At 44.3% G+C, this 22,213-nt stretch overlaps 1 protein-coding gene across 1 annotated transcript; it reads right to left on the reverse strand.

Annotated features, from left to right (window-relative positions):
* Nucleotides 1-2,475: 2,475 nt before the first annotated feature.
* LOC139839205 (uncharacterized) lies at nt 2,476-3,456 on the reverse strand. The gene has a single exon (XM_071829254.1). It carries the CDS (start codon nt 3,454-3,456, stop codon nt 2,476-2,478), a length of 981 nt encoding a protein of 326 aa, XP_071685355.1.
* Between the last annotated feature and the right edge of the window lie 18,757 nt (nt 3,457-22,213).

A 22,213-nucleotide genomic window follows, 5' to 3' on the forward strand; every position in this document is an offset into this window, starting at 1 on the left:
GCAGCGATGATTCCAGAGATTCACTATCTCCAGGCACTCCATAATCACATGCGTGAGGCCTCGAAGCTGGGCAAAGAGAACACCATCACGTAAGGAAAGACACTCGGCAATCAGAGGATCCGTGATACCGAGCAGTGGCTTGCTCCAAGCTCCGATTAAGCGACTCGAAGATCGTGCAACCCCTCCCGGCCCGCCATCCCCCTCCGCCAAATTTATGGAGCCATCAGTGTTGATCTTCACATAACCCTCATCCGGTGGCCTCCATCCATGACCTGGCAGAACTTGCTGCTGCCGAGGGAACTCAAGAAGTGCCAAAGCTTCTCTAGTTGTCTTCACCGAGAACACAGGATCCATGCCACCATCATCATCTTTCCATTTGTTCCATGAATGCCAAATCGACCACATAACCGTAATGATCTTTGCTCTCTCACGATCTGTGAATTGAGGGTCACAAAGGATATCATTTGTCCAGGTCTGCGGATGTAGCCTTGGAAGACGGACATCTAACCAAGTAGTAGCTTCATCCCAAAAACGATTTGCATGAGAACAATGCACCAAAGCATGCATCAGGTCCTCATCCATGGCCAAGCAGATCGAGCATCTGCCTAACTCCTTTATATGTCGACGCTTCAAGGTGCATTCATCTGGCAAGATTCCCTGCAGAACCCGCCACCAAAACACTCTCACTTTTGGTACGACATTCAGCTTCCATAGGGCTGTCCACAACTGTTTCTCTGTCTCTGAGGTTTCTGTTACCGTCCCTTCTTCCTGAGATGCACGCTCTTTCTGAATCACCAGAGCCCGATATGCTGACTTCACAGAGTAGACGCCCATATGTTTATGATTCCATGCATAAAAATCTTTGCCACCACCACTTCTCAAAGGAATATTCAAGATAGCCTCTGCATCGGGTGCCACAAATACTTCCCTGACCAACTCTCGTCGCCAGGACCAATTATCCTCGTCAATAAGCTGATTCACCATTACAAACTCGCTTGGCTTGACAGTATCAGTATCCGCTGGCTTCAGCATTGGGGTCATAGAGATAGACCCCGGAATCCACTTGTCTTCCCAGGTGGAGATAGAAGATCCGTCTCCCACTCGTTTTATTAATCCCGTTTGTAGCGCTTCTCGTCCTGCAACAATTGCCTTCCAGGTCGTTGAGGCAGATTTTGGAACAGATGCCTCCAGGAAATTACAATCAGGGAAGTACCTCCCTTTTAGAACCCGGGCACATAGAGACGTCGTGTTTGTGATAAATCGCCAACCATGCTTTCCCAACAGAGCCAAGTTGAACAAATGCAGGTCACGAAAACCCATTCCACCTTTGATCTTAGGCATAGTCAAAGAACCCCATGAGACCCAATGCAATGATCTCCTATCCAGTGAGCTACTCCACCAGAACTTGGCCATAGCCGAGGATAGGCTTTTACAAACCCTCTTAGTCAGAAGGAAGCACATCATACTGAAGGTTGGGATTGCCTGAATAACAGATTTCAGAAGAACTTCTCTGGCAGCACACGCCAGGTGTTTCTCAGACCATCCTTGCATCTTGCTTCTTGATCTTTCACCAATATGATCAAACGTACCACTTGTGATCCTACGTACCCACAGCAGTGGGCAGACCCAAATATCTCTCGCTAAAAGCTTCCACTGATATACCGAGGGTGTTCTTCATACTTATCCGCAGATGATCTGGGGTATTCGGGGAAAAAATATTGCACTTTTATCTCTGTTAACCCTCTGGCCCGAGCAATCCTCGTAGATCCTTAGAATATCATTGAGTCTAACAGCACTAATGAAGATAAGACTATCGTCAGCAAACAACAGGTGGTTAACCCAGAGTGATGTGTAACTCACTCTAATTCCTTTGTCAACATAATTACCACCGAACAGCTTCAGCAGTGACGTGAATCCTTCCCCACAGAGAAGAAACAAATACGGTGACATCAGATCTTCTTGGCGCAAACCCAGCGTAGGAGAAAAATATGGGAGCAACTATCAATTAACTCTAACCGTAAATCTGACTGAGGTAACACATCTCATGATCATCGTGACAAAACTAATATTAAAACCCAATTTGAGTAAGATCGCCTCCAGATAATTCCATTCTACTCGGTCGTAAGCCTTCATCATATCCAGCTTTACGGCACAGGAATAATTCTTCCCCTTCTTCCTCCTTTTCATAGAATGCAGACTTTCGAAAGCCACCAACACATTGTCGGTGATAAGGCGTCCAGGGACGAAAGCACTCTGTTCCTCACTAACAATTTCATCTAGGATACCCCTCAGACGATTTATAATCGCTTTAGCTGCTATCTTGTACAGAACATGACACAGAGATATCGGCCGGTACTGTGATATTTGATGCGGGTTGCGAACCTTTCGAATCAAGGTAATAGAAGTATCATTCAGCCCGACAGGTAAATCACCACCACTCCAATATTGCTGGAACTATTTTATGTTGAACAAGGTTCAAATGACGCTGGAAAACCCCGCCGTGAACCCATACACCCCTGGAGCTTTCGAGGGCGCCATATGAAATAAAGCCTCCCTCACCTCCTCTGAACTAAACGGATTAGTTAGTAACTCATTCACTCCCATCGTCACCTTTTCCGGTACAAAATCCAACAGCTCCCCAAGATCACATAAACCTTGGGAGGTATCCAGATTCTGATAAAAAGCCTGAACTTCACATTTATCATCCTCTTCGTTCACACATACTGAACCATCCAGCCTTCTCAAATTTGCGATCTTGTTGATTCTTTTCCGCTGAGCTGCTTGTGCATGGAAGTATGCAGTATCCCAGTCTCCCTCCTTGAGCCATCGTACACGCGAACTCTGCCGCATCCAAGTCTCTTCTTGACGAAGAGCCTCTCGTAGCTGCTTGACAATACTTTTTTCCTCAGTTGACGGTCCACGACCCACAGACTGACGGCGAAGCTTGTACAATTTTTGCTGCAGCTTACGGACTTTCTTTGCAAGGCAACCAAACTCTTTTGCACCCCACGGCTCCAAATCCCTTTGTAGTGACTGCAGAGAATCAACTACTCCTTGAAGCCCATTGCTAGCTTGATTTTGCAGCCAGGACTCGGTAATGATCTTGTCGTAGTCCACATGCGACTGACACACATTCTCATATCTGAGCTGTTTCGGCCTCGGCCGCACACCATTCAAAGTCTTTCTAAATTCTGCCAGCACCAAGCAATGGTCAGACTCCGTAGTACTGATATGACGTACCGAAATATGCTCATAGCGCTGCAGAAATTCTTCATTCTCTAGGGCACGGTCTAAGCAAGATTTTACATTAGCTTGCCCCGCTTGTCTATTATCCCATGTGAACGGTACACCCGTCCATCCCACATCTTGTAACGAGCAATCCTCAATCACCTCTCGAAAGGCACGCATTTGCCACTCTGGCCGAGGGTTCCGACTGAAATGTTCAGAACCATGCATGGTCTCATTGAAGTCTCCCTTCCATAACCATGCCCCTATATTGATAGAGTGCAAAATCCGAAGAAATCTCCAACTGTGATAACGATTTTCAGCACGAGGTTCCCCGTAAAACCCCGTAAACCTCCACTCGGGCGAAGATAAATCCACCGCCTGTACCATTGCATCAATGTGATTAATACTTGCATTTTTAATGTCCACAGAGACTGCACTGGACCAAAACAAACCAACACCTCCACTGAGGCCATCGCTATCAACCGTGAAACACCCTGCAAAACCAAGAGTGCACCGCAAATCCTCCACTCGCTTCGCTCTAATCTTCGTCTCCATGACAAAGAGGAGCACAGGCCCTTCTTGCTTTCGCAAAACTACGAAGTTCTCGAACTTTCTCGGGGTTCCCAAGCCCCCGACAGTTCAGACTCGCACAACTCATTGCTCTAGGCAGGGCTGCGGCGCAGCCTCTGCCAGATTTCCAGAATTTGTTGGCGTAGGTTTCTTCCTCTTAGCTGAGCAGTCAGCACTCCCTGCATCCACTCCCTTCCCTGAAACAGAAGGAGCAGAGTTGTCATACACCACCAGCGAGTTATGTGCCCCAGGACCTGTCTCCACAGGAACATCCAACGTCGGCATCTCAACCCTCTTGTAAACTTTAGCTGAAGTTCCAGGCTTTCTTTTATTCCCATTGCCTCTCTTCAACGGAGACGTCGCATCCGACCTCTCCTCCGCACATGTAATCGAGGATCGAGTATCAGCCTTACCATCATAAGACCCTCCTCTATCATCCATCGAACCATTGCTATAGCTTGATTTTCTCCACTCGTCCGCCGCTCTCAAACCTTTCCCAAAAGGAAGCTCGCCGTTTGGTCCTCTAGTTCCAGGCGTCGGGCAGAGCAAATCAGCATGACCTAGACGACCACAGGAGAAACAGAAATGAGGTAGCTGCTCATACTCAATCTCATACATATCCACCGACTGTCTCCTGACCAAATCAATCAGAATCCATCTCCTCATAGGGCTAGTAACATCAACAGAAACTCTAGCTCTCAGGAAACCGCTAGCATGATCAAACAGGACCTCCTTTGCATTTATATCAATCTGCTGCGCAATAGGTATCCACCATTTCTTCTCACGTAGATTGATCTGGCCTAGAGGGAAAGCCGATCAAACCTCAACTCCCTGGGCTGCATGCAGTCCTCAAACTCAAACAGAATCACTGCATTCTTACTGACATGCCATGGCGAACCATTCCACACACGATCACGATCCCGCTGTGAAACGAAGTCCGCGACGAACATATTCCTTCCCACTGAACAAAAGAGTAGTCCTCTAGGGTCTCCCCACGCCGGGCGCAGCGCTGCAGCGATGGTTTGGATGTGAAAAACCGAGCGATGCAGAACCTTACCCGCTACCATCCACTTCGGTTGCTCCTTGTCCTCTCGATCATCTACGACCAGAGGCGTCGCCTCCTCATCAGTAATGTCCAACTTCCCTAACGCATACTCCAGTTTTGCCCTAGCCGCCCTGGGCGACAGGGCTGCCTTCTCCTTCTCACCCCCGCTCGCCGACGGATCCATGTCCCCGTCGGTGAAGCCCGAGATGCCTCGCCGATTCAATCTGCGAGCGCCACCACAAGTCCACGCAACCCTAATCGCCTCGGTGAGAGGCTCCGAGAGTTACGGGGAAAAAGACGTCTTTAGCCTAGTCACGTGCTTTGTAACTAGAAACAGTGTTTTCACAACCAACCAAACAAACCGAGCCTTGTATACCAAACAACTGGCCAAAATTAGTCCATAATCCATTTGCAAGGTAACATGTTCTGGGCCTTGACCCGCTGAGCCCAAATAAGACCCAGATTACCAAACACGTTTTAATTGTGTCAAAGCAACAAAAAATCGGCCAGGCGAGCGGCGAGACTCTGTCATCGTTGGTGTTAGAGCATCTCGAGTCAGCGTCCCCCAAAATCGTCCTTCAAAAGGATTTGCGATGCGCTGGAAAAAAAAAAGCCCAACCGCGTCCCCCAAATCTTATTTTTATTCGGCACGGCTCGATACAATGTCAGACGCCTGAGTCCATTCCTGTCCCACAGGGGACGCTCCGGACACGCTGGACACAACGAAAAGCGAGGCGATGCATGGCGGGACCGACGCGACATCGACTCGAAAGCCTAAAACTCCATCGCCTACCATTGGTCAAACGATGTTAATGGCGTCCCAGTTTTCCCAGACGGCGGAGCGACACGTCTCGTAGTGCATGGCAGAGTGGTCGTCCGCGCTGGTGTTTATTGCGTCCAACGACCCGATGCCTCTTCGCCTGCCGCCACTGTATATTAAAAGCGCCCAGCGGTTCTTGTTTATCCCAATCTCTCGTCGCTCCCAAATCTTCTCCTCGCCGCTCCAACCACTACGCAATGTCGTCGTCCTCCCGCAAGATCGCCACGGCAGCCTCACCGTGGCGGAGGCGTGGGCGCTGTACCGCGCGGGATATCCCGTTCCGCCGGACATGCGCCTGCCAAGCAGCGGCGACTGGAGGATGTCCGTGAACAGCATAGGCGTCCCGCCGCCGCCGTCGCCAGGCTCAGAGCGTTGGAGGGACTCCATCAGGACCTGGCGGTCTACACTCGACGCCGACGAGCGGGCCGATCCGACCTGGGCGGCCACCGGCAACGACGCCTGTTGTGTCGCCTACTTCCAGGCGCAATACGACATGGAGATGAACACCGGCCTCGTCGGCCGGCCGAACAGATGGAGCAGGGACGGGCGCCTCCTGTTCTGGGGCGTTCCGGGGCGCACCCTGGAGAATGTCATCGACGGCATCCACAACGACGCTCCAAGGTTGGAGGCGCCGTCCTCACCGCCACCGTCTCTCGCAGCGCGGTGGCAGCCGAGGAGGACGTACTCATCCTCCTCCAACTCTTCCTCGTCAGGGCCGGCCCGATCGACGCCGTCCTCATCGCGCCGCTCTGCGCCCTACACCGTCCCCAAGCGCGAGGTGAAGGAGCCGGAGTTCGCGACGACGCCCATCAATCCGAGGCGCGGCGGCAGCGGCAGCCGGCAGCAGCAAAGGCGCGTCGACGGCGCCCTACTCATCCCGAAGCCGGAGGTGAAGGAGGAGCAGGACGACGAGGTAGCGGGGAAGGCGGCGCTGCTGGCGGAGTACGAGCAGCAGCAGATGCTCATTGCGAGCAGCGACGACCCCGAGGACTGACCAGGGCTGCGAGCGGCGTGCTTGGCGTCGCTGAACGACAAGGACGCTTGGAGGGGTGACCTCGACACGACGATCGCCATGTCCATCCGCGACACCGGAAAGCCGCTCGTGGACCTCACCGACGACGGCGAGGCAGGACCAAGCGGCCTGGTGAAGGACGAGCCCGTCGACGAGCCTGACGACCGCATCAAGCAGGAGGTCGTCACCGACGACATGTACAACTTCCACCAGTACTACGACGCCTCCGGCCGCCACAAGTACTTCTAGATTAGGGTTTAGTTTAAATTTAATCGAATTTTGTTCGAATCTATGTAATATATAGCAAGTTTGGTTGAATTCGCTCAAGTTTTAAATTTCTGAAATTTTATTTGGGGACGCGGCTGGGGAGCAACGTCCCCAAACGCGGCACGAACATGTCCCCAAACGCCATTTGGGGGACGATTTGAAAGACACGACTGGAGATGCTCTTAGTTTTCATCCGAAAAACGGAGACTCAGAGTAGAAGATGACCAGGCGGCGGCTTCACTTGTCGCTCGGCCATCGATCGAATTTTGTTCAAGCAATGAGGTGGTGTTAGCGTCCACGAGCTAAATAAATGCCCAACGAGTAAATAGGCTGCAGCTGCTAAAAGGTTTTTTTTTCCTTCCGAGTTTATTTCTCTTAGAGGATGGGCCAACAGAATATTATAGTGCATCTGGACTGGGCCCTGTGATTCGGGGCCCTATGCGGCTGCACCTCCTGCGCATGCTCAGGGCCGGCCGTGGTATGGTGCTCAGAGCCGGGCTAGCTATAAATATTTAGATGACAGCCCGTTTACCGCTTTGGATTTCTAGAAGAGAATGGCACAGATTCTCAAAAAAAAAAAAAAAAAAAAGAGAATGGCACTACATCTCAAAAAAGAAAAAAAGAATGACACTTTCCAACGGAAATTATATTTAGCTTCGTCTTCGCACGTAAAATCTCCCACTACAGGTTAATTAATTGGTCTAATTCAATTGCCTTTGATTACTTGTCGTGTGGATTGGACCACTTTTTTTGCCCATGGGATTGGGCCACTTGGGCTGATAAACACCAAGTGGTAGAACTACTGATGGAATCTATGCACTGAGGGGTGCTGCACGGCGGTAAAGGGCACATTAGATGTGCCTAACGAGACTCTCAATGAGAAGTATTTTGGTATGCCATCAGATGTGGGCAGGTCAACCAATGGGTCATTCAAATATTTGAAAGATCGTATCTGGAAGATAGTCCAAGGTTGGCTGGAACAAGTTCTTGCCTCAGGAGGAAAGGAGGTGTTGATTAAAGCTGTGGCGCAGGCAATTCCTACTTTTTCCATGTCTTGCTTCAAGCTGCCACGTGGACTCTGTTTGGCGATAAACTCTATGCTTCGCAGCTTCTGGTGGGGGAGCAAGGAAGGCACTCGGAAGCCCTGTTGGGTGTCTTGGGAGATTATGTGTTCGCCAAAATTTGCGGGAGGGCTGGGCTTCCGTGACATTGAGCTCTTCAACTTGGCAATGCTAGCTCGGCAAGCCTGGAGGATCCTCCAGAACCCGAGCACATTAAGCTCAAGAATCTTGAAGGCAGTTTACTTTCCTAACTCAGAGTTTTTGGAGGCTACTTTGGGATCCTCCCCTTCTCATATCTGGAGGGCTTTGGTGGAAGGAAGGGATGCAATGAGGTAGGGCCTCATCAGCAGAATTGGTACCGGGGAGCACACTCACGCTTGGAACCACAATTGGCTCCCGCGTGATTTTATCAACGAAAAAAATAGCGCGCTATTTGCCGCTATTAGCGCCGCTATAGCGTTTTCTGAAGTTGGACGCTACACTATGCATTCCAGAGGCGCTACGGCGCTATTCGCGCTATTTACGGCGCTATGCACGCTATTTAGGTTTAGGTCGTAGCAGCGCTATTTTCCCCATAGATTTTCAGCAACCCTTTTGTCATTGTGGCCCATTTTGGCCCAAACCTACCCAACCCTAACCGCATCACCCACCCCACTTCTCCTCTTCTCCACCCATCGCTCTGAAATCGCCTGGTGACGGCGCGACGGCGACGGTGGCTGCGCGACGGTGACTGCGGCGGCTCCGCCTGGAATCACCTTCGCCGTCGAGTCCTCCTTCGTCTACAAGGCCAGCACTCGTGCGCCGTTCTCCCCTTCTTGTCCTCCAGGCCCACTCCTCCCTCCATCGATCGGGGCGGTGACCGCCTCCCTGCCTCCTTCAAGCCGCCGCCGACTCAGCCTCAAGGTGATCCCCTCCCAGCACGGCAGCACCTGATGTCAACCCGGACGCCTGCAACTCAGCCTCAAGGTAAGAGCTTCAACTCCTCCTACTAAATTCCTGAATCCTGATTTGTAATTTTGTCCAACCACTATGAGCAAAACAGTCAGAGATCATAATATGGATATATGTTAGAGGGTTGAGAATTTTAGATGGATTTTATAAGTACTGTACTGTACGGGCAAGACTCCATCCTTCCCAATGCCCATGTCATGCGTAGCCGCAAAAACTTCCTCTGAAGGCTGTTCTGTGAATCACCATTATTGGCAAGAGTGGCTGCCATGGCTATGAACCGAGGTTGATTGAAGTTGTAATATCTTCTTAGGCTGCTGATGTCCAGAGACTGACGTTTTGCAAAGCGAGAAATGGGTGCAGAAGTAATGCTGAAAAATCTAGCTTAGAAGTACTGTACTGTACGGTATGTAGAATTCTATATCTGGGCTTTTTTAGCTGTTATATCTATGATTATAATCTTATATAGCTGCTGAAAACATTGATTTTTCACACTTTTTTGTTAAACGCTATTTTGAAAAATAGCGCGCTATTAGCACGCTATAGCGGCAATAGCGTTTTTTCCAAGCCCACGCTATTTTAAATAGCGCGCTATTTTTTTCGTTGGATTTTATGCTCCGGCCTATGGCGTGTCTGAAGGCTGATCCACCCCTAATGGTGTCTGCTTTTATTGATGATACTTCAGCGGCGTGGAAGAAGGAGCTGCTGGAGGAGTACTTCTTGCCTATGGATGTTGAAGCAATCATGTCTATTCCTCTCAGCACCCGGAGGTTGGAGGACCGATGGGCCTGGCATTATGAGAAGAGCGGAATCCTATCAGTCCGATCAGTTTATCGCCTCCTAGTTCAAACTAAGAAGCGAAGGGAGGACTGGCTTGAAGGAAGGTCAGCGTCCTCGGGTACTGCTGCGGAGGGCAAGGCCTGGCAACGACTTTGGAAGGTCCAGGTGCCATCTAAGCTTCGGATCTTCCTTTGGAGGCTGGCACACCAGTCCTTACCGACCGGGGACGTGCGACGTCATAGGCACATGGCCGACACAAGTGCATGCTCGCTGTGCGGTGCGGAGGACTCCTGGAGACACTCGCTCCTGAGCTGCACGATCGCGCGCTCGGTCTGGGCACTAGCGGATGAAGGGATCGCCGAGCATGTCTGCATGAACGAATGCCCCACAGCGAAGTTGTGGCTCTTTGATTTGATGGAGACGCTACCGAGAAGCGATTTCGCGAGAGTCGCGGTCACTCTATGGGCGATCTGGTACGCGCGGCGGAAGATGATCCATGAAGACGTGTTTCAAAGTCCTCTGTCGACCCACCTTTTTATTGAGGCGTATCTCAGAGATCTTGATATCGTCAACTCTGTGCCTAAAGTGGCCCCAGGAACCGCTCAACCGATACACCCTAAGTGGATTCCTCCCAGGTCAGGATGTGCAAAGTTGAATGTTGACGCTGCCATGGCAAAGACCATGCCAGGGGGAGCGGTTGGTGTGGTCTGCAGAGATGAGACCGGCCTTTTCCTGGGAGCCTCGACGTTAACCATCCGGGGCATTACCGACCCGGCGGTGATGGAGGCACTGGCGTGCAGGGAAGCCCTAGCACTTGCCCAGGACTTGCACCTACAAAGGATCACCATAGCAACTGATTGCCTTGCTGTGCTGAATGACATGCAGCGGCCGTTTGCTGGGAGGTACAGCATGATCCTTGAAGAAATTAAGGCAAACTCTGGTCTCTTTGGTGAGGCTGTGTTTAGGCATGAGAATAGAGCTTCGAACCAGGAGGCTCATAGGCTGGCACGATCAGCAACTACTGCTGAGTTTGGACGTCAGGTTTGACTAAGAGCATCTCCAGTCGCGTCCCCCAAATGAGCTTTGGGGGACCGCGGACAAGAAATGGGGAAAAAATCTGTCCAGTTGCGTCCCCCAAAGCTAATTAGCGCCTCATTTTGTGTCCGGCGTCCCCGGTAGAGACTCTATGCATAGAGTCTCTACCGGGGACGCCTGTGATGACCCAGCGTACCACTGCATGGTGTAGTACACAAGTCGTTGACATAACACAAGTGAAACACCGTTTCACTCATATTACATCTCTCAGAGTGGTACAACAGAAACATATGCGAGTCCAAGGTATGTCTATAGAAGTACACACAAACTGTTTACATAAGATCAACACAACCTCCTACTTTACAGTGAGGTAAAACTTCAAATAAAGCTCCAGAAGAACGACTCGTAGTCTATCTTATTGCTAACTCAAGTTCAAGAGCTACTTGGCTTGCTATAGAAATCTAGCTACTTAGGTGCTAGGATTAGGGAAATGTTCCCTTCTATTACTAGTCTAAGTTTCCACTCTAGCTGATGCAGAAGTTGACTCCATTGACTTCTTTGATTGGCTTCTTCATCTTGTTGCAGTTGACTCCTTTGTCTTTGAGTTCCACGGTAGTTTCTCCTTCGGTGCCTCCATAGCTAAGCAGGGGATTTAAGAGTGGGATGAGTACGAGCGTACTCAACAAGTTCATATTAGGAAATAGGTGTATCATACACTAGCTACAGCCACAGACCAGAAAGTCATAGGCTAATGCAAGTTTTCATAAACATTTCTTCAAAAGGTTTATTTTATTCTGAAAACTATGCCCGTCAGTCTTCACAGGTTGACTAGAACTTCATGGAGTTCCTTTCCTGCCGCGTTCGCAGTTCCCTTCCCGGAACAGGGAGTGACAGCCACAATTTGATACACTCTGCAGAGGTGCGTTACTTTTCCCATAAGAGATTCCACCCCTTTTGCCATCCGCAGGGACTTGCCCCCGTTCACACTTCCTTTGGTGTGAGGCCAGGTATGAAAATCCAAGCCCACACCGCCTTCTCCGCGACTGCAAACCCACCCTTTTGTCCAACCGTACACCCCCAGTAGACTTCCCCCGATAATATGGCTTTACTCACGGTGTACTCCGGACAATCCTTCATAGATGGTAGAGCTTATCATCACTAATGGATGGGGATTTAAAAGGATATCCCAACCTATTGCGGCAGTGCCTCCAACACCCCACCGGCTCTACCAATCCGTTGGCGTGCAGAAGGGAAAAGATACGGTTGGCTTCCCCAGAGCCATTATAGATCTCATGGTCAACGCGGTTTGTACGGCGCTAGAATCACTGGACGACATTGGTAATTAATCCTAGGGTGATATAACCCATGCAATGGAACCTCCACCATATCAACACATACCATGGTTCCATTGCCCACCACATAGTCATATTCATAATTGTAAAATAATACTTTGCTTTTCAATGCATGAGTGATAAGTATAGTACTTTGCATATAGTTTGATACAAATAATCAAATGACATGAGCAAGCGATGAACTTGCCTTTCTTGACTGCAAGATTATGCAGGCAAAAGCTTCGATACATGAGAAGTCCAAATGCTAAAATACCATCATCGTCCGGTAAGGACAATGTTTAAAGAACTGGCAAAGATGCTATAATGCATAGTATGAGATGCAATCGTCCCAAGCGTAACCTAACCTCGATGATTTAAGATGTATGAGTTGTAAAGATTTCTTTAGGGTTGGTTGCACTTTTAGAATGGTTCTCAAACAAGGTTCTTATTAGGGTTTGGTTATATTAGCATCATATCCAAGTGATATAAGACATCATAACAATCATACACATAAAGAATAGTAGTGGAATAATATGTGAAGAACAGTTGTCAATTTTAAGTTCTACAGGACATGGTTGATGATTACTTATATTATACTTCAAAAGAATAACTTTTGAAGAACATGTTAATTAAGAATTAATGAGTACTCCAAAGAAGGATTAGGGCTTCTAAGGTTTGATTGACATTTGTACTTCAAAAGAATAACTTTTGAAGAACAGGTTAAATAAGAATATGAACTACTATACATAGGAGCTATGGCTTTCTAGGGTTTACTATTGGATTCATTTAGTTCACTAATAGGAACTAGTTGGGTTCTTAAATAGAATTGGTCTATACATAGCAAGTATTGGCAGGTTTATTGCTATAGTTTCTTCTAAGCATCATATCAAAGGATGGTTATCAAGATGGTTCTATAAATTAGCTATTAGGGTTTACTATGGCTTCACATTTGCTTTATTAAATAATTTTTAATGGTTTCTAAGCTAAATGGCTTATCATTACCTAAGTAGGGTTTAGTGGAATAGGAGCATGTGATGTGAATTGTTACACAAGGTTGGTACTAGGGTTCATAATTATGGTTCTACTAGGGTTTGATGGTTGAGGTTGATCTTAATGGTGTGGTACGTATATAGGAGTGGTGATTAATGGTACTAACATATTAACAAGTTAGGATTTGCTCCTAAGTGATACTAGGGAATCATATAGATTTTAATTAAGAATAGGGACATGAAATGATAATCTCATGTGACTTGGTTTTATGCTAGTGGATCATGACTTGTATTTGTTGGTCACATAATATGGTTCTCTATGTAAGGTGACAATCACATGTGATCATGTGATAAGCAACTAGGGTTTAGGGTTAAAGCATTTTCAATTGATCACATAAAATAATGGGATCCAGATTCTAACTTATATTTAAAACTAGGGTTTCTAATTATGATCCAATTCTTAAAGTAATACTTGGTACTAGAATTAATGTGATTAAGTACTTGAAATAAAGTTATTAATAAATTTAACATGCTATTAATTTTTAGAGGGTTTAAGAATTAACAATTAGGGTTTAATTAGAAACTAGGGTTTTATGATTATTAGGTTCAAAAATAATAACCTGTTAACTAAAGAATGTTTAAGTAAATAATTGTTGAGCTACCAAAATAATATTGGATTTTAATATTTTCTTGCTTTATTGTTATTTAAAGAAAATAGAAAATAGTAATTTGCAATTAGGGTTTATGAATTATCACTAATATTTAAGTGAATGTTATTATGGTAAAGAAAATTAATCGTAACATTTTACTTAGTTACTAAATAGTTAAAATTTAATTTTGGAACTTAATTATTTATTGAATTCAATTTGCATTTTAAACAATTGAAAAAGACATAATTAATAAAGATAAAAATAAGTGAATTTTTATTTTGACACACATTTTTGTTTTATATTTTATTTGAATAGAGTTTATTTTTTTGAGCATTTTGATATATTATTTATATTTTTCTGAGCTAAAATGAATTTAATCTATTTCTGCAAAGTTTCAGCTATTTAATGGGTTTATAAATTAAAACGAAAATACTAAATGTACCGTGACAGATCTACCTCTACTCACTGACTGGTGGGGTACATGTCCACGCTGGCTGCCACGCAAGCAAGGACCAGTCAAAGTTGACCAGGACCTTTGACCTCACCAGCGGTTAAACGCCGGCGGTCAGCAGCTGGTGGCGCCGCCGATTTACGGCCTCCCGGGATGCGCGGCTAGGCTCTATCGAACGAGTACAACAAGACAAAGCGAATGGTGGTGATGGTTTTGCGAGGGGATCACCGGAGCGTCGCCGGCGATGAGTACTGCGGCGGTGCTACTCCGGCCAACATGCGAACTAGGGCTACAGGCGATGCTAGGAAGCAAGAGTAGGTGCTATAGACGCGTATGCTCACCCTGAAGCTCAAGGTGTGGTCGGCTCCGGCGATGGTTGACGGAGACGACGACGATTGGAGATTTCCCGGCGATGTGCTGCAGAAGGGAACGCCGAAATTAAGCCGCTTCCTTGCTCCCCGGGATGCTCTGCTCCTCCAGGGTGCTCCTTGAGTCCAGGCGCTCCTCCTGGACCACACACCGGAGGCTGAGGTGGCCTCCTCCGTCGGCTTCGTCTTCGACTCCGGCGACAGAGAGTGGACGAATTTGAGAGATAGGGAGCGTCTGAGAAGATTTGAAGTGGCGGAGGTGAACAAGAAGTGTACGATGATGTCTTCCTCCTATTTATAGGCCAAGGGAATCCCTGAGGCCTTGACACGGAGACGGCCATGGTCGGGAGGTGGCGGTCTCTGGAAGCTTCTAGCTGGCAAGGATCTCCTCGTCCGCGGATAAGCTCGGACGCGAGAGAGGTTGGGCGTGGTTCTGAGTGTCTGGCGACGTCCGGGGCAAGCTTATCGTCGACGAGATCGTGGCCTACTGGCTCCTCCGCGCTGTCGAGCTCGGAGACGACGACGACGAAATGTTTTTCCTCACGCACGATTTTTGACGCACGCGAAACGGTATTTGGACGTGGGCTGGACTGCTCCTGGGCCGTGGTGTGGGTTGGTCGTGGGCCCAGCTGCTGGGTTGGCTTTGGGCTGCTGCGGTCCAGGTAAGGTAAGTTTCCCTCTCTTTTCTCTCTTTTCAAATTCTGTTTTATATTTATGTTTTCTATTTTGTTATTTGAATTCAATTTTGAATTCTGTTTTGTTTTACATGTTCTAAATTATTTAAATATCACAACAAATTGATAATGATACTCACTGTATGGTTTTGTTTTCAAACCACCATTTATAATTGATTAATTTTGTATTCTTATGAGGCATAACTTAAAATTCAAAATAGTTATGAATTTAGGATTCCTTTAAATTGCTTTTTAAGTTAAGAATCAAATATGTTAAAAGGATTTTAAATTTAGATCATTTGCATAGTGAACATATTATATTTTTCTAATGCTTAACAATAGTGATTATGCACATATAGTTCAATTATGGATAGGGTTTAACAAATGGTAAAGGAAATGGAATGGTGTTATGATTTTACGTGGATAGTTATTTCTAAGGGTTTAAAGTTTTGCATACTCTTTATTAAGTTGCAATATAAGTAGGCATGAGGCATGGCAGGGTTCTTTTCATGATCCCAAGTGGTCCTTGGATTCAAATGTGGTCTAGGGTTTTTATTTGGGATTACCCATGGGATACACAAGCCAGAATTGGGTATAAATATAAGCTTTGATTATGTTTTATTGGCTAGCTAGGGTTACTCCTCCATACAAGGCATGAGGATTGGTCTGGGGTTAACTACTAGTGATATACTTATTATTTTATGTGATAGATGAGATCTATTAATCATATGGTTTAACTTATCATCTATATCTACAAGGTATAATCATGCATTAGACAAGATTCACTCATTCCTCACTAATCCCTCTTTAATATTCCTCTCATCACACTCATCCTAAATTCTTAAGGTTTATAATTAATACCAAGTTTTTATGATTATGGAATTGGTTTCCTAAGGTATTGCTATTGGAATAGGGTTCTCACTTCTAAGATCAAATATTGACTTGAACAACTAGAATTAGTACTTCCCTAATATTCTTGTATGAACATGACTATGGTTAGTATTATAACTTCTCTCACTTCTCAATATCTTGGAATATCCTAAGATCCTACTCAAGAGATGATGATATGATCCTCTAAATATATGGTTTGCCTAGTAATTCTACCTTGCAATCTTATGTAGCTTGTTCTTCAGGAAATCTGATAAACCTGCATCTTGTGGTATGCCTCCACCTCCTAGCTTCTTCATCTTGATCCTAGCTAATTCACATGGAGTGGCTCTATGTGTGTGCTCCCTTGTTTCATGCTACAAGATGATGAAATGGATGAAGGGTGTGGCTCTATTTATAGGCTTGGGCAAGCTCTAGTATCATGACACATAGGTGGTGACTCTTGTGTTGGTTTGATGAGTAAGGTGCTTGGTTGTCATGCTCTCATCCATAGCAATCCTTTGAGCATGAGGTGGCAAGGCTTGGAAAGCAAGTCATGTAGATATTTTCATCCCATGTGGCAAGATCATTATCCTCTCATGTGATTTATTTTTGGATAGCCAAGTGGCATTTGCTACTAAATATCTTGTGGATGGTTTTATTATTGTTGATGAGTCACTATATTATATTTGATTGGATTTATATTATAATATTGGTGAAAAGGTGGAAGTTGAAGGTTATTCCTCAAATTTGGATAGTTGGGGTTTGAATTCACCAAGGCATGATCATATGAGTTTCAAAATACTCATAGTTAGTTTTATTCAAATAGTTTGAACTATAATTCGTAATGTAAATGGATTTAGTTTTATGTATTCCATATACTTAATAAATTATGATTTAAATAAGAATGTGTGGCTTTTATGCACTTTAGACCCTGTGGTTTACCTTATTTATAGGTGAATTAAATTACACACAAAAGTAGTTGCTAACTTTTAAGTGTTAATAAGTTAGGGTTTGATTCTTAAAGAATGTGTTGTTGTAAATCTAATTCCATTTGAACTAATCCATAGATCAAATCATCTCTACCCAAAATAAAGTTTTAGCAAAGATCACAGTGAAGTTTATAGCGCTTGACTTGATGATCTACTTCAATTCCAGCAAGTCAAGTGAAACTTCAGTGACTGTGGTAAGTTTTATTTGAAAGCGCGAAAATTCCCCGGATTTTCTATGCATGAATGCAATGCACACTTTGGTGTTCTCTCTTTTTATTGCCTCTAAACCTGGGATATTACAGCCTCTCCCCCTTAAACTGAACTTCGTCCCGAAGTTCGAACGCTCTCATGTTTCAGAATGTTGAACTAACTTGAACAGATCACAATCCTTTCAAACTCCATGGTGATCTCATTAGATATAATTGGATATATCCCTTGTCCAGATCCTCCTTCCTGGAGTCTTCTGATATCTGGCACTGATACTTTCTTCTATTCTATGATTTCTTCCAATACTCTAAGCTTCTAGTCTTACTCTCCAAATATCCTTGGATTAGGACAGCTTCTTATGCTAATGGACTTTACTAATGGTTGTGGTGACATCTTCCTATTTGGGTACTCAAAGCTTGGTTCCACCAGCTGCGGTAATCCAGCTGCGGTGCCCAAACCTTAAGTCTAAAGATTCATTTAAAGTAAGGTATTGTTTTCCCTTACTACCATAACGAAAGTAATGGTACTTAGTAGGGTATTTACAATAGGCATGGTCCGGGTTGTTTAGTCCTACGAATGGATTAGACTCATTTAGTCCATCCAATCATGGCTTCTAGTTTGTACTAGTTATCTTTCTTTTGGTTCCTTTAGGTTCCATGAAAGGAATCTTTCTAATAATCATTAGTTTTGGTATGGTCAAACCCTTCGGTCTTTTGTTTTCTTAGACTTTGATTGTCCTCCGACATCTTCTTCATCCAACTTCATTATCTAATACTTACTTGAGCTCTTCTGCTTCTGAGTAATTACCAATTACCCACTCAAGTTAAGGTATAACCCTTACTTCCTCGAGATATGAACCTCGGCTTCTGGTCTGACATCCTCCTAAGAGTACTTTGGTATGGATACATCCCAACAATCTTATAAAAATAAGATTGGACTACCTCTCAGTTCAGATCTTCTTCTTCGTCTTTCATACTCCAAATCATATCTTAATACTTCTCATTCAGCCTTCCTCACCCCCTTGGAGTTTACTAATGATCTTCCAACTTCCTTTCTTCAAATTATTAAACTCCAAGGTTAGGTAGTTAGTTTAAGTCTGGTTTATATTTTGTACCTTTCTAAAGTCTCACGAAGAATTCTTTCTGGTGTATCCACACAATTGTGGATATCCATTGTGAATCCTCTAACTAAATATTTACCAGCTACGGAATATCAACTGCGGAATCCCTCTTTTCTTTAGAGTGAAAGAATGACTAATCTGTGGACTATTTGTTACCAGCTGCAGACTACCTAACACGAGATGTGGCTTATTGAATACCAGATGTGGCTATGTTATGGTGCTAGTCAATATCTACCTACCAGCTGTGGCTACTTACATAATTTTAGTTAAGATATACCTCACTTTACATTCTTTCTCTTCATGGTTATCCTATATCAGTTGTGGTCTTATTATACCAGCTACGACTTCACTTGTCTATTTTCCTTCTTTTAGGGTTTGTTTTGCAATATAACCACTTGTGGATACTATAAAAATAGTATTGTAAGTGACTTCACTTGCATTCCCTTCTTCCATAATGAATATGGCTCCACTTCTACTGCTCCATATTCACTATTTTTCTCCCTTCCATGGTACTTCCATGTTGAAGTACTCCTTGATTAAGGATAGAAGTGAGTTTTGATTAGTCCTTCCTTTAGAGTATTGTGGTTGCTTCCCACAATTTTACTTCCTTCTTCAAGTGAACCTTCATCTTATCTTCAAAATCTTCAAAATTCGTCACTTCCTTACGCGAATACCTTTACCCTCTAGACCTATAACATCAAGTAAGAGCTTGATATTGCAACATGCATTTGCATATCAAAGTCAAACTTCATGTATGGATCTAGTCAAACAATGAAAATCCAATAAAATCCAAGAAGATTCAGCTTTGTGTTTATAATACACATCCTTCTATGCCTGAATATAAAAGTTGGGTAAGACATCCCTAAACATCAGGTTCAGATGTGTAGTATATAACACCACATAAGATAGGTTTAGGTCGTGATACTTAGCACGAATACGTGAATTTCTACTATTTGTCTCAACATTTATCTCCATTGCACATTTGCAATGAGACAATTTGAAACAAAATGGCCTGGGATAGTTGAAGTTAACCTAGTTTTCTTTGGAAGTACTAAAAAAATAGTGTACCATATATATGTGCTATTGAGGACTACTTCCTATAATACAATTAGTTCTAACATGTCTACTCGAAACACATGATTGTTTAGAATATACCACCTATAACTCTAGGATTTCTCTATGTGATATGCTCTGAATAAGCCTTCTTTAAATTAAGTACTATGGTTCTAACATATTTGATACGGTTATTAGGATTTTAAGGCCTAAGCTTTCGAACTATTCCTTAAATCCTACTCCTTATCATACTTTTGTTATTATACTTATGATGTTCTACTCCATCACATCTTGATTCTCAAGTGAATCATATATGATTACCAACTTTACCATCAAAAGTAGACTTAAATACTCCTATCACTCTTCCTTACCTCCTATGATTGACTCATCATAGACATATACTACCATATATAACTTATCTCCCTTACTTAACATCAGTCATTTGACATTTTAAATGACTCTTACTTAACATGACTTGGTATACATCTTCCAATAGGATATCTTCCTTATGGTTGTATCCTCTCTTTGGACTACCATGTGTTGTATACCAACTGTGGTCTTCTACCACCCTTTATCTTAAGCTTCAAGGGTGTTCTAATTATTTGAAATGAAGCAAGATAACTAATTAACTTCATTTAAGAAATATAGATAAGAAAGATTGACTCAAGTGTGTCAGGATTATTCTTAAGTGAATACCCATCTCAAGTCAAAAGAATAGTTGGTTTAGCATAGTTGACTTGGTTAAGACACTTCCTATAGACACTACCAAACCTATAGGTCTCCTTTAAAGGGTTTTAATCCTAGGGTCAAAGCATTTGCTCTGATACAAGCTGTGATGACCCAGCGTACCACTGCATGGTGTAGTACACAAGTCGTTGACATAACACAAGTGAAACACCGTTCCACTCATATTACATCTCTCAGAGTGGTACAACAGAAACATATGCGAGTCCAAGGTATGTCTATAGAAGTACACACGAACTGTTTACATAAGATCAACACAACCTCCTACTTTACAGTGAGGTAAAACTTCAAATAAAGCTCCAGAAGAACGACTCGTAGTCTATCTTATTGCTAACTCAAGTTCAAGAGCTACTTGGCTTGCTATAGAAATCTAGCTACTTAGGTGCTAGGATTAGGGAAATGTTCCCTTCTATTACTAGTCTAAGTTTCCACTCTAGCTGATGCAGAAGTTGACTCCATTGACTTCTTTGATTGGCTTCTTCATCTTGTTGCAATTGACTCCTTTGTCTTTGAGTTTCACGGTAGTTTCTCCTTTGGTGCCTCCATAGCTAAGCAGGGGATTTAAGAGTGGGATGAGTACGAGCGTACTCAACAAGTTCATATTAGGAAATAGGTGTATCATGCACTAGCTACAGCCACAGACCAGAAAGTCATAGGCCAATGCAAGTTTTCATAAACATTTCTTCAAAAGGTTTATTTTATTCTGAAAACTATGCCCGTCAGTCTTCACAGGTTGACTAGAACTTCATGGAGTTCCTTTCCTGCCGCGTTCGCAGTTCCCTTCCCGGAACAGGGAGTGACAGCCACAATTTGATACACTCTGCAGAGGTGCGTTACTTTTCCCATAAGAGATTCCACCCCTTTTGCCATCCGCAGGGACTTCCCCCGTTCACACTTCCTTTGGTGTGAGGCCAGGTATGAAAATCCAAGCCCACACCGCCTTCTCCGCGACTGCAAACCCACCCTTTTGTCCAACCGTACACCCCCAGTAGACTTCCCCCGATAATACGGCTTTACTCACGGTGTACTCCGGACAATCCTTCATAGATGGTAGAGCTTATCATCACTAATGGATGGGGATTTAAAAGGATATCCCAACCTATTGCGGCAGTGCCTCCAACACCCCACCGGCTCTACCAATCCGTTGGCGTGCAGAAGGGAAAAGATACGGTTGGCTTCCCCAGAGCCATTATAGATCTCATGGTCAACGCGGTTTGTACGGCGCTAGAATCACTGGACGGCATTGGTAATTAATCCTAGGGTGATATAACCCATGCAATGGAACCTCCACCATATCAACACATACCATGGTTCCATTGCCCACCACATAGTCATATTCATAATTGTAAAATAATACTTTGCTTTTCAATGCATGAGTGATAAGTATAGTACTTTGCATATAGTTTGATACAAATAATCAAATGACATGAGCAAGCGATGAACTTGCCTTTCTTGACTGCAAGATTATGCAGGCAAAAGCTTCGATACGTGAGAAGTCCAAATGCTGAAATACCATCATCGTCCGGTAAGGACAATGTTTAAAGAACTGGCAAAGATGCTATAATGCATAGTATGAGATGCAATCGTCCCAAGCGTAACCTAACCTCGATGATTTAAGATGTATGAGTTGTAAAGATTTCTTTAGGGTTGGTTGCACTTTTAGAATGGTTCTCAAACAAGGTTCTTATTAGGGTTTGGTTATATTAGCATCATATCCAAGTGATATAAGACATCATAACAATCATACACATAAAGAATAGTAGTGGAGTAATATGTGAAGAACAGTTGTCAATTTTAAGTTCTACAGGACATGGTTGATGATTACTTATATTATACTTCAAAAGAATAACTTTTGAAGAACATGTTAATTAAGAATTAATGAGTACTCCAAAGAAGGATTAGGGCTTCTAAGGTTTGATTGACATTTGTACTTCAAAAGAATAACTTTTGAAGAACAGGTTAAATAAGAATATGAACTACTATACATATGAGCTATGGCTT

Source organism: Lolium perenne, chromosome 4, assembly GCF_019359855.2.
Source record: "Lolium perenne isolate Kyuss_39 chromosome 4, Kyuss_2.0, whole genome shotgun sequence".
Taxonomy (NCBI): Eukaryota; Viridiplantae; Streptophyta; class Magnoliopsida; order Poales; family Poaceae; genus Lolium; species Lolium perenne.